The sequence below is a fragment of the Hippopotamus amphibius genome, chromosome 5, assembly GCF_030028045.1.
Source record: "Hippopotamus amphibius kiboko isolate mHipAmp2 chromosome 5, mHipAmp2.hap2, whole genome shotgun sequence".
Classification (NCBI taxonomy): Eukaryota; Metazoa; Chordata; class Mammalia; order Artiodactyla; family Hippopotamidae; genus Hippopotamus; species Hippopotamus amphibius.
In genome coordinates, this window is record NC_080190.1 from 34,206,937 (window position 1) to 34,221,247 (window position 14,311).

Here is a 14,311-nt window from a genome sequence, read left to right on the forward strand (position 1 = left end):
GAAAAATGCCTCAAATAATGTACAAAGTAAATCTCCAGAAACTGATTCTAAAGAAATGGAGTAATATCACTTATCTGAACAAAGAATTTTATTAAAAAATGATACAGATGCTCCACGAGCTCAAGAAAATGATGCATGAACAAATGAGAATGTCAACAAATAGAAGACATTTAAAAAAAAAAACAGCTGATATTTGTCAGGTTGAAGAACACAATAAATCACACAAAATTTTTACTCAAAGATGGGCATTTGCTGTCATATAGAGTGAAGTAAGCCAGAAAGAGAAAAACAAATACCGTATGCTAACTCATATAGATGGAATTTAAAAATGGTACCAATGAACCCAGTGACAGGGCAACAATAAAGATGCAGATGTAGAGAATGGACTGGAGGACACGGGGTTGGGGGTGAGGGCGTAGGGGAAGCTGGGATGAAGTGCAAGAGATATAGACATATATACACTACCAACTGTAAAATAGATAGCTAGTGGGATGTTGCTGTATAACAAAGGGAGACCAACTTGATGATGGGTGATGCCTTAGAGGGCCAGGACAGGGAGGGTGGGAAGGAGTTGTGGGAGGGAGGGGATATGGGGATATATGTATGAGTACAGCTGATTCACTCTGGTGTACCTCAAAAACTGGCACAAGAGTATAAAGCAATTAGATTCCAATAAAGAGCTTGAAAAAAATGGGTCATTTGATATCACACAGAAGAACAAAAGCAAAAAAAAAAAATGAAAAAGTGTGTACAAACCCTAAGGGACTTATGGGACATCAACAAATAGATCAATATACATATTATGGGAAAAGAGAGCATGAAAGCTTATTTGAAGAAATAATGGCAAAAACTTTCCATATCTGGGTAAAAAATTAACACTCAGATTCCATAAGGCCAACACACTCTAACTAGGATGAATGAAAGACATCCACACTGAGATACATTATACCCAAACTGTCAGAAGCAAAGACAAGGAGAGAATTTTGGTAGCAGCAAGATAAGTGGTGTTGGGAAAACTGGAGGTCCACATGTAAAAGAATGAAACAGGACCCCTACCCTACACCACTCAGAAATATTAACTCTAAATGGATTAGAAACTTAAATGTATGACTTGAAACAATAAAACTCCAAGAAGAAAACTTAGGGAAAAGACTTCTTGACACTGCTCTTGGCAATGATTTTTAATATAATAGCAAAAGCACAAGCAATAAAAGCAAAAATAAACAAGGGGACTATACCAAACTAAAAAGCCTTTCGGCAGAACAAGACAAAATGATCAACAAAATGAAATGGCAACCTATAAACACAAAAATATTTGCATATCATACATCTTATGAGAGGTTAACATCAAAAATATTTTTTAAAGAAACTGTTACAATTTATTAGGAAAAAATAATCCGATTAAAAACAGACAGAGGAACTGAATAGACATTTTCCAAAGACGTTCAGATGGCCAACACGTACATCAAAAAAAGTGCTCAAAATCACTAATCATCAGGGAAATGCAAGTCAAAACCACAATGAGACATCACCTCACACCTGTTAGAATGGCTATGAACAAAAAGTAAAAAGATAACAAGTGTTGGCTAGGTTAAGGAAAAAAGGAAACACTTGTGCACTGTTGGTGTAAACTGGTTACATCCACTATATAAAACAGTATCGCAGTTCCTCCACATATTAAAAATAGAACTACCATATTATCCAGGATTCATACTTCTGGGTATATATCTGAAGGAAATGAAAACAGGGTATCAAATAGATTTCTGTGCTCTCATGTTTATTGCAGCATTATTCACAATATCCAACATGTGGAAACAACCTATGTGTCCATAACATGATGTAAGAAATTTTCATATATTGAGATATGGAGAAGTCATTCTGGCTTATACATGATTTGGCTTAAATTTTATGCTGTCTAGAACAGCCTGTTTTGTGGCCTTAGACATGTTTTGTACATCTGCTTTAAACATTAAAGAAAAGAATGCATTTAAAAATTAAAGTGTACTCGCTCTTGCAAGAGCACCAGAATTACAACTAAATGCTGAACAATCATCGAAAGAAAGACAGTGGAACTCACCAAAAAAGACACCCCACAACCAGAGACAAAGGAGAAGCCATAATGAGATGGTAGGAGGGGTGCAATCGCGTTAAAATCAAATCCCATAAATGCTGGGTGGGTGACTCACAAACTGGAGAACAGTTATACTGCAGAAGTCCACCCACTAATGTGAGGGTCCTGAGCTCCATGTTAGGCTTCCCAACCTGGGAGTCCAGCAACGGGAGGAGGAATCCCCAAGAATCAGACTTTGAAAGCCAGTGGGATTTGATTGCAGGACCTCCACAGGACTGGGGGAGACAGAGACTCCACTCTTGGAGGGCACACAAAAAGGTGTGCTCACCAGGACCTGGGGGAAGGAGCAGTGACCCCATAGGAGACTAAACCAGACCTACCTGCTGGCATTGGAGGGTTGCCTGCAGAGGTGGGGGGCAGCTGTGGCTCACGGAGGAGACAGGGGCACTGGCAGCACGGGTTCTAGGAAGTGCTGATTGGCGTGAACCCTCCCAGCCTATAAGCCCCAGTGCTAAGCAGCCTCAGGCCAAACAACAAACAAGGTGTGAACACAGCCCCACCCATTAGCAGACAAGCAGATTAAAGTTTTACTGAGCTCCGCCCACCAAATCAGATTAAAGTCTTACTGAGCTCCGCCCACCCAGCCCTATCCACCATCAGTCCCTCCCATCAGGAAGCACACATGAGCCTCCTAGATAGCTTCCTCCACAAGAGGGCAGACAGCAGTATCAGGCAGTATCAGCAGTATTTCATCTTGTGGAACTGAAAACCACAGCCACAGAAAGATGGAGAAAATGAAAAAGCAGAGGACTTTGTACCAGATGAAGGGACAGGATAAAGCCCCAGAAAAATAACTAAATGAAATGGAGATAAGCACCCTTCCAGAAAAAGAATTCAGAATAATGATGGTAAAGATGATCCAGGACTTTGAAAAAAGACTGGATGCAAAGATCGAAAAGTTTGCCAAAGACCTAGAAGAATTAAAGAACAAACAAACAGAAATATGCAACACAATAACTGAAATGAAAAATACACTAGAAGGAACCAATAGCAGATTAATTGAGGCAGAAGGGCAAATAAGTGACCTGGAAGACAGAATGGTGGAAATCACTGATGCAGAAAAGAATAAGGAAAAAAGAATGAAAAGAACTGAAGACAGCCTAAGAGACCTCTGGGACAATGTTAAATGCACCAACATTCGCATTATAGGGGTCCCAGAAGGAGAAGAGAGAGAGAAAGGACCTGAGAAAATATTGGAAGAGATTATAGTTGAAAACTTCCCTAACATGGGAAAGGAAATAGCTACCCAAGTCCAGGAAGCGCAGAGAGTCCCAGGCAGTTTAAACCTAAGGAGAAACACGCCAAGACATGGAGTAGTCAAATGGACAAAAGTTAAAGACAGAGAAATGTTCTTAAAAACAACAAGGGAAAAATGACAAATAACATACAAGGGAACTCCCATAAGGGTAACAGCTGATTTCTTAGCAGAAACTCTGCAAGCCAGAAGGGAGTGGCATGATATATTTCAAGTGATGAAAGGGAAGAACCTACAACCAAGAATACTCTACCCAGCAAGGATCTCATTCAGATTTGATGGAGAAATCAAAAGCTTTCCAGACAAGCAAAAGCTAAGAGAATTCAGCACCACCAAACCAGCCCTACAACAAATGCTAAAGGAACTTCTCTAAGTGGGAAACATAAGAGAAGAAAAGGACCTACAAAAACAACAACAAAACAATTAAGAAAATGGTAATAGGAACATACATATCAATAATTACCTTGAATGTAAATGGACTACATGCACCAACCAAAAGACATAGGCTGGCTGAATGGATACAAAAACAAGACCCATATATATGCTGTCTACAAGAGACCCACTTCAGACCTAGGGACACATACAGACGGAAAGTGAGGGGATGGAAAAAGATATTCCATGCAAATGGAAATCGAAAGAAAGCTGGAGTAGCAATACTCATATCTGATAAAATAGACTTTAAAATAAAAAATGTTACAAGAGACAAGAAAGGACATTACATAAAGATCAAGGGATCCATCCAAGAAAAGGAGATAACAATTATAAATACAAATGCACCCAATATAGGAACACCTCAATACATTAGGCAAATGCTAACAACTATGAAAGAGGAAATGCAAGGCAGAAATAGAGACACAGATGTAGAGAACAAACACATGGACACCAAGTGGGGAAAGCGGGGAGGATTGGAGGGGGATGAACTGGGAGATTGGGATACCAAATTGTACACTCTAAATATATGCTATTTATTATTGTCCGTTAACCGTAACTCAATAAAAGTTCTTAAAAAAAATTAAAGTGGAATAACTGGTTCAGGCATTTAAAATGGGGCTGGGTGGCCATTGTGGATGTGGTTTCAGACACGTTCCTGTATTACCAAGAACTTGAGTTTTCTGAAGTGCATCAGACTCAAAGACACCACCAACCTTTCTCTATATAATATCTGCTAGCAGCTGCCACCTGCAACCTATGGACTCATGGTCTCCCCTTGTATATATGCAACCATTTCAGACCCCAACCAATCCTTCTTTAACAAGCACCCTTACTTCTTGCCATCACCAGTTGTAATTCTTGACAAATATCCTATGTAGTTTTGCGGGTTTTGCCTTTATAAGCCTCCCCCATTTTGTAATCTGGCAGAACTCAATTCCACTGCTTCCTTTTTTAAAAATTAATTAATTTATTTATTTATTGGCTGGGTTGGATCTTCATTCCTGCAGGCAGGCTTTCTCCAGTTGTGGTGAGCAGGGGCTACTCTTTGTTGTGGTGCGTGGGCTTCTCATTGTGGCAGCTTCTCTTGATGCAAAGCATGGGCTCTAGGTGTGTGGGCTTCAGTAGCTGTGGCATGTGGGCTCAGTAGTTGTGGCTTGCGGGCTCTGGAGCACACAATCAGTGGTTATGGTGCATGGGCTTAGTTGCTTCGCAGCATGTGGGATCTTCCTGAACTAGGGATTGAACCCATGTGCCCTGCATTGGCAGGTGGATTCTCAACCACTGCGCCACCAGGGAAGTTCCTCAACTGCTTCTTGAATCTGTGTCTCGCAGGCTATAATCCTCAGTTTGGCTCAAATAAAATTATTTTCTATTCCTATTCTTGATTATTTCCAGTGACAAACAGATGAATGTTCTTCACTTACATCCATTTGATTCATGAACAATATGGGAGTTAGGGGCATTGACCCCCCCTGCACAATCAAAAATCTATGCATAAATTTACAGTCAGTCCTCCACATCCACCATTTCACATCTGACGATTCCAACAAACCACACAACGTGCAGTACTGTACTATGTAGTTATTTTTAAAAATCCACATATAAGTGGACCCACACACTTCAAACCCATGCTGTTCAAGGGTCGAATATATATACAAAGGAATATTATTCAGCCAAAAGAAAGGAGGAAATCCTTGCATCTGCAGCAACACGGATGGATCTTGAGGGTATTATGCTAAGTGAAATAAAGGGAGAAAAACAAATACTGTGTGATCTCACTTACACGTGGAGTCTAAAAAAGCCAAACTCATAGAAACAAAGAGTAGAAGGGTGGTTTCCAGGGGCTAGGGAGTGTGGGAAATGGGGAGATATTGGTCAAAGAGTACAAACTTCCAGTTAGATGATGAATAAGTTCTGGGGAGCTAATGTTCAGAACTGTGATTACAGTTAACATTACTGCATCATGTAACTGCAGGTTGTTAAGGGAGTAGATCTTAAATGTTTTCCAAAGAAATGGTAATTATGTGACCCGATGGAGCTGTTAGACAATGCTATAGTGGCAATCATATTGCAATATCTGAGCATATCAATAAGTTATATATCTTAAACTTACACAATGGTCTATATCAATTGTAGTTCATTAAAGCTGAGGGGAAAATATTGAGTGTAAATCACATTCTTTCAAGAAAGTTGATGGGTTTTTTTTTAACCTGAATATGTAGGTGTAGTTACAGCTATAGTGTAGGGAAAATGTGTGCTCCAGCAGAAAACTATACATTGTCTATACCTCACCCTTGTGCTTTATCTGACTGTGATCTTAGTGGAGCTGTATGCAATAATTTATATATTACCAATACCTGACAGTAGTGCAAAATAATTCTTGTCTATAGACATACAAGTTCTGTTCTGTCCAGTAAAGTTTCAGTTGACTTTCTCAGCTAGTTTTGTCTTCATCTGCACATTCATGTCAACATTCCTCTAAGTAAGTCTGTACTTTTTTACCCTTCTCCTTTGAATAGATAGTAACACCTTGTAACAACAGGTTGTAACTGATTTCCTCATTAATGAATTAAATGTTATCTTTATCCTGTGTTCATTTAAAAAAAAGAAGAAATAAAAATGATCCACAGGTACATGAAAAGATTCTCAACATCCCTAATCACCATGTTTTGCACTGGTCTCAGTCTATCAGTAATCAGTGGTGTGGCTGGACCAGATCTTGTGATTCTTATTATGATTGCAAGAAGTCCTTCAGCAAAAACCATTAGGAAAGTTTGAAAAACAGAAATTTATTACCTACAAGACCTGAAAATTGCCAGCACACCTGGAAACATACTGTGAGGCTGTGAGTGGGGAGAGAGAGAGACAGAGACAGAGAGAGAGAGGACTCACACAGGGGCCTGGGGTTCTGCTCTCATTGGGATAAAGTGTGAGGGCACAGGACTCACTACTGGTGAATTCAGAACATAAAGAGTGGGAATACAAAGCACTGGAAGGGAAAAAAACAAGTAGCCCAAATGGTCAGTAATTGAAATCAACCAAGAACAAAGGAGGCTCAGTAGGGAGAGCTCTATCTAGTCCTGTGGCTGGTATGTGTTTGATAGCCATCTTTGAAGGTAATGCTGCTTTGCAATGGATGCCTTGGCAATTACAGCCTACATCAGGTACTTGCATTACAAAACAGAAAAGAAAATTGTCTGGGTTTAAACTACACATTAGAAAATGCAAATCAAAAGCAAAGAGGTATCACCTCACGTCTGTTGGGATGGCTCTTATCAAAAAAAAAAGAAAGAAAGAAAGGGAGGAAGGAGTGAGGGAGGGATGCAGAGCGGAAGAAAGAAAGGAAGAAAATAACAAGTGTTGATGAGGGAGCTGAGAAATTGAACCCCTGTATATAGTTGATAGAATGTTAAGTGATTTACTATGAAAGGCAGGATTCTCAATAAAAAGAGAACTACCATATTATCCAGTAATCCCACTTCTGAGTTTTTACCCAAAAGAGCTGAACCATGTTGACAATAGCCAAGAGATGGAAACAACCTAAATGTCCATCAATGATTATGGATAAAGAAATGTGGGAGGGCCTTCCTAGGTGGCTCAGTGGTTAAGAATCTGCCTGCCAATGCAGGGGACACTGGTTCGAGCCCTGCTCTGGGAAGATTCCACATGCCACGGAGCAACTAAGCCTGTGAGCCACAACTATTGAGCCTGTGCTCTAGAGCCCGTAAGCCACAGCTATTGAGACCATGTGCTGCAACTATTGAAGCCCATGCGCCTAGAGCCCGTGCTCCACAACAAGAGAAGCCACTACAATGAGGAGCCTGCGCACCGCAATGAAGAGTAGCCCCCGCTCGCAGCAACTAGAGAAAGCCCGTGTGCAGCAACGAAGACCCAACACAGCCAATAAATAAATTTAAAAAAATAAAATAAATAAATTTATAAAAAAAAAAAAAAAGAAATGTGGAAGGAGAGTGGCACAGATGGTGGAGTAGGAAGATACTGAGCTCACCTCCTCTCGTGGGCACACCAAAATTTCAACTAGTCACAGAACAACTGTCGATGAAAAAGACCAGAACCTCCCAGAAAACATCTTCAAGAACTAAAGATATAAAGAAGGAATCACAAAGAGATGGGCAGGAGGGCAGAGTCATGGTATAGTGAAGTACCACATCCCCAGGTAGTTGACAAACAAACGGGAGGATAATTACAATTGCAGAGGTTCTCCCCAAGGAGTGAGGTATCTGATCCCTCCACTGGGCTCCCAGGCCTGATAGTCCTGCAACAGGAAGACATGCCACCAGAATGTTTGGCTTTGAAGGCCAGCGGGGCGTACTTTCAGTCGTCCAGGGGAGCGAGGAAAATAGAGACTCTCCTCATAAAGGGCACACACAAAATTTCATGTGCCCTGGGACTCAAAGTAGAAGCAGTAATTTGAAAGGAGCTTGGGTCAGAAATACCTGCTGATTTTGGAGAGTCTCCCAGAGAGGCAGGGGACAACTGGAGCTCACCCTGGGGGCACAAACGCTGGCTGCAGCCATTTTGGAATCCTCCCTCCATCTTATTTGCACCGTGACCCAGCCCCCTCCCCCGCCCAACAGTCTGTAGGCACCAGTACTTTCTAAGACCAAGCAACTAACTGGGTGCGGACGCAGCCCACCCACCAGCAGAGAGGCTGTCTTAAGGCCCCCTGACCTCACAGCCACCCCTGTACGTAGCCCTGCCCACCAGAGGACCAGAACCCAGCCCAAACAGCAGTGCACAGGCACTAGACGCAGGACCCCCAGGGCCCTGCAGCCAGAGAACCAAGGACTCAGCTCAAAGCACCACTGGTCAGGCACTAGTCCCAGAACCCCCAGCTCTGCCCAGCAGCAAGCCTGCTCTCACCTCAGGACAAACCTCACCCACCACCAGCAGATAGGTAAGAACCCCAGGACAATTACAGCCCCGCAGGATGCAGACCCAGTGCACACGCCAGTAGGCTAGCCCTGGGACCAGCTGGGCCTCCGTCCTGCCCACCAGCAAGCCTGCTCTCACCTCAGGACAAACCTCACCCACCACCAGCAGATGGATAAGAACCCCAGGACAATTACAGCCCCGCAGGATGCAGACCCAGTGCACACGCCAGTAGGCTAGCCCTGGGACCAGCTGGGCCTCCGCCCTGCCCACCAGCAAGCCTGCTCTCACCTCAGGACAAACCTCACCCACCACCAGCAGATGGGTAAGAACCCCAGGACAATTACAGCCCCGCAGGATGCAGACCCAGTGCACACGCCAGTAGGCTAGCCCTGGGACCAGCTGGGCCTCTGCCCTGCCCACCAGTAAGCCTGCCCGAGCCTTGCAACCAGCCTCATGCACCACGAGTGGACACCAGTCACAGGACAACCACAGGCCCACAGTCTGTGGGCCCAGCCCAACCATTAGCAGGCCAACCCTGAGACCTACTGGACCTCAGACCCACCCACCAGTTAGCCTACTCTAGGCTCAGCACCAGCCTCACCCACCAGAGGACAGACACCAGCCCCAGAACAAGGACAGCCCTACAGACTACACACCCAACCCACCTACCAGAAGGCCAGCACCTGCCCTGGGACTGGCTGGGCCCCAGCCCCAACAACCAGCAAGCCAACACAAGCTTGTGGACACCCCAGAAACCAGAGCCTGCTCTGTTAGGAACCAGCTCCAGCTACCAGTGGTCCCATACCAGCTCTGGGACCCTTGGGCCCTATAGCTAGACCCCAGGACCTGGCTCTGCTTGCCAGTGGGCCAGCACTTGCCCCAGCCCCCCAGCTTCCAGTGGTCAGGCACCAGCCCCTGGATCTCTTGAACCCTGACTCCACCCACCAGTGAGCCAGCACTATCCCTGGAATGCCCTAGGGTTCTAAGGCCAGCTGCTTCATGAGGCAGCCTGGCCAGCCAGCAACCAGCAGCCTCTGCACAAGGAAGGGACTGTCAACCAACCTGACTGGGGCCAACCAAGCCTACCAGGTTGCCTACAGTAGTCAGCCCACCACAAGGAAAGACAAACACAGCCCACATAGGGGGAAATCCTGAGGAATACAGCTCTAATGATGAGAGGGGAGTGTGCTGCTGGGACACATTGGACATCCCCTACAAAAGGCTTTTTCTTCAAGGTCAGGAACTAAAACCAACCTACCAGATACATAGAAATAAAAACAGCAAGTTAGAAAAAAAGTGAGGCAACAGAACATATTCCAAATGATGGAAAAAGATAAAACCACAGATGAAGAACTAAGTGAAGTGGAGCTACATAATCTACTCAAGAAAAAGTTCAAGGTAACGATCGTTAAGACGATTAAAGAACTTGGGAGAAGAATGGACACACAGAGTGAGAAATTAGTAGTTTTTAACAAAGAGTTGGAAAATATAAAGAACAACCAGAGATGCAGAATATAATAACTGACATGGAAAATACACTAGAAGGAATCAAGAATAGGCTAAATGAAAGACAGGGCTGGATCAGTGAAGTGGGAGACAGAGGAGAAGAAATCACTGACAATGAACAGAAAAAAAGAAAAAAGAATGAAAATAAACGAGGACAGTTTAAGAGATCTCTGACACCAGGAATCATAGTAACATTCACATTATAGCAGTCCCAGAAGAAGAAGAGAGAGATAAAGGGTCAGAGAACATATATGAAGACATAATAGCTGAAAACGTCCCTAACCTGGGATCAGTAACAGACATCCAAGTCCAGGCAGCACAGAGAGTTGGAACAGGTCAACCCAAAGAGGAACAAACCAAGACACATTGATATTAAAATGTGAAAATTGAAAGATAAAGAGAGAAGATTAAATGCAGCAAGAGAAAAGTAACAAGTTACACTAAAGGGACCTCCCATGATACTATCAGCTGACTTTTCAACAGAAATTCTACAGGCCAGAAGAAAGTGACATGATAAATTTAAAGTTAAAAAGAAAAAAAGCGATGAAAAGAAAAAACTGACAGCCAAGAATACTCTACCCAGCAAGGCTCTCATTCAGATTTGATAATGACATCAAAAATTTTACACACAAACAAAAGGTAACAGACGTCAGCACCACCAAACCAGCTTTACAAGAGATGTTAAAGAGACTTCTCTAAGGGAAAAAGGAAAGGCAACTAGAAACAGGAAAATTATAACGGAAAAAGCTCAGTGGTAAAGGCAAATATACAGTAAAGGTGTTTTAAAAATAGTGTGGCATTTGCAGAGAAATCATAATTGAGGAGAACTGCAATAAGATATACTTAAATGATTAAACCCCCCAGATGTCGTTACTATTTGCCAGAATTTTAGGCCTGGGCCCTGGAAGTAACTCTCACACATCTGTGAGGCTGAAAATATAAATACAGTCCAATTAAGTGAAACACACATGTCACTTGTTTCATGCTGCATGAGTCATTCCCACCCTGTCCAATTAACAAGCATTCCCTGGTGAGATGCTATGGAATAGATAACCCACATTAATGCTACAGAAAAAACATTGTTCTCTAACTCTTCCAGAAAATCACTGAAACTATTCTTTGTGATTTCTGAATTGAACGCAAAGTTCAGGATAGAGTATGATTAAAACACAGTTATACCCACACTGTGTGCACCATCACGGGTGTACACACACAACAAGCACAGATACACAAAAGCTCCCTTAGCTGTCTATGCTCCACATCCTCCCTCCTCCATCTGAGGGCTGACAACCACCACCCATATGAAAGATGTGGCCGCCTCTGAAATGTTTCCTAGGACGTCACTGGAGAGGGAGCAATCTGTGAAGGTGAGAGTCACAGAGCACAGAATCACCCACCGTTGGTTTTTCTCAACTCCTCCACAAGGCAGCGAGCTTCCTCTTGAACGCGGTCCTCAATGCTCCTCTTCCCCATCCCGAAATTCCGCAGGGTCATCAGGGAGAAGCGCCGGGTCTCCTTCCATATTTTCCCATTGCTGAACACGATTCCTACCAGGAGGGGAAGCAGAAACTAGGAGGGAGGTTCTAGGGAAGGAGGAGTGGGCTGATACTTGGCAAACTTTTTGGTGGACAAAGCTCTGCCGGGGGGTTCTTCAAATTTTTTTCCATCCTCCCCACCCCCATTACCAATGCTGAACATGTGCACATGCACACCTACCAAGTCCCTTAGCAGCTCTTTCAAGCAGTGGGATACTGCCTCTTCTAGAAAACTCCTCTCCAAGATCAATCAGAGCTTCCTTCACTGCTTCATATCCACACAACACCACCGTAGGCTTCATTCCAAAATACAGAGTGAACACAGGGCCATAGACTTTTGAGAGCTGGGAATGGAAATGCATGTAATAGCAAAAGAAGTCAATATTTGATAATACATTGTACCTGATGCAGAATGTGCAATCAACCTCCGATTATGTTTTATTTTCATTCTGCCACATATGGCCTAAAATATTTCTGAATTTATTACAGAAATATGATGGTGATTATTACAGCTACCACTTATAGCTACCACTGATGTGCCAGGCAATGGCCCAATAATTGGTACACAGATTACAATTAATCCTCATATCAGCACCTTCAGCAGGTTTATTTGCCCCACTTGTAAATAAAGAAACTGAGGTCAGGGAATTCTGTTCCATTTCCAGCATCCAGGGCTATTACATACAGGATTCAAATCTGAAGCTCTTCGTATTCACCCTCTGATCCTTGAGTAATGTATAAACCCTCAATGCCCACCTTTGGACCAACACCCAGCTGACTGCTTCAGAAGCACTCGTAGAGCAGGCATTAGAATTCTGATTCTCTAGCCCCATGATGAATACTAGAATTTATATTTTAAAAATTAAATTCAGATAATTCTAATGCCCATTCTAGTTTGAGATCTGCTGGTATGACTAACACAGACAGAGAGGAAGCATCACAGAGGCAGTGCCAGGACATGCAGCATCTCAGAGAACAGTATTTTCCACCCTGCAGCATTCACAGGGTGCAGACGGCAGCTTCCTGCAGAATCCAAATGAATGCTGTTGCCACCAGTTGGGCCCTGACTGATGACTTCTCTCTTTCATTCACGCATGCTCGTCCTGATCCCAAGCTACTTTCTTAACATCAGGCAAATGCCCTTCTTCAGAAAAGTGCTGTCTTCCTGGCCATCTGAACAAAACACACAGCTTATATAGTGTATGACTTCTGGAAGAAAACCTCAAATCACAAATGACTTCACTTACCATTTACTTTCTGCCCCAAATCATAGCAAATGGCTGTGAAACAAAGAAGGGAAGCAACACTCCCAGCTTTTGACACTTTATTATTTTGATTCTACCATACAAAGACCTAAATGTTTCTCTACTCACAAAACACATTATATTGTTCCTCTATTTATGACAATGACAGGCCTGAAAAGGCAAGAGAAATATCAAAATTTACCAGAAATAATTTACTTCACACTGACCTATTTTGACAACGTGCCCATAGCAATATGTATTAGTTTCATAATTGGGATTAATTTACTTACTGTTTGCAAGACACTGGAGAAGCATAAAACCTACTTACCTCGGTTAAGGATCTGCCAATGTTCCTAACATCTAGCTGTAGGATATTTCCAAGAATTGGGAGAGGAGTGGGGCCAGGCGGGAGCTTCCCTTCTCCAGAGCTCTGTTTCCAGAGTGAGAGGAGAAGCAGACAGGAGAGACAGAGCACCAGCACCGCAACCAGATCCATTGGTGCCTTCTCTTCTTACTCAGACAACTGTGAGTATGAAATCTAAAGCTTTTATACCAGTCCCTGCTGTATCAACTTACGCCTCTCTGACAAACAGAGCAATTACAACAACTTTGAACTCATGTGCTTAGAAGACTTTGCCCCACGGATAAAAATAAACTGTCCTTTAGTCTTGTAAACTCTGTGTCCAATGACCACTCTGGAGATTCTGGCTTAACTGTACTTGGATTGGGTCCTGGTAATAATAACTGTGAAAAAAAAAGGGTGGGGGGTGGGGGTGGGGAGGGAGTCCCACTGTGCAGCCAGGATTGAGAACCACTGAAATAAACAATGTGATGCCAAAAAAAGGCTCATAACTCTGGATTCAAATCAACGACCAGCTGGGGATTTATGGTTCTGTGGACAATCAGTATAGTCTATGCCTTTTTTATTTTATTTTTTAATGTTTATCTTGTAATGCTATATCTAACACTAATATACTTTGTTCTTGAAAATGAAAGATTTTAAAATATTTTAGTGTAGGTATTAATATTACATTTGCCTATACATAAAATAGTTAAAGATGACATATTTAAGATCCTTTAAAAATCAGTTCCTATGGTGCAGGTACTCAAAATGAAGCCACATAAGTCATTGTGGATCTGTTCAGACTTGTTCTTGCATCACTGAGAACTTGAATCCCAACTGTGTCAAACTCAAGGACTCCACCAGTCAGTTTTAAAACAATACATGCTAGCAGGTGCTTGCTACAGTTTTGTATTTTCACAGTTCCCTGCCCCCTTTACAACTATGTAACCATTTCGAACCTCAACCAAT

General features: G+C 42.8%; 1 protein-coding gene across 1 annotated transcript in view; it reads right to left on the minus strand.

Annotated features, from left to right (window-relative positions):
- LOC130853991 (cytochrome P450 2C19-like) overlaps positions 1-13,578 on the minus strand; it is a 36,921-nt gene extending 23,343 nt beyond the window's left edge. Inside the window, exons 1-3 of the mRNA XM_057736523.1 lie at positions 13,328-13,578; positions 11,937-12,099; positions 11,618-11,767 (exon numbers count right to left, since the gene is read on the minus strand). Of these exons, the coding sequence (XP_057592506.1) occupies positions 11,618-11,767; positions 11,937-12,099; positions 13,328-13,495 (481 nt within the window). The 5' untranslated portion in view covers positions 13,496-13,578. The remainder of the gene's footprint in view (positions 1-11,617; positions 11,768-11,936; positions 12,100-13,327) is intronic.
- Positions 13,579-14,311: the final 733 nt, after the last annotated feature.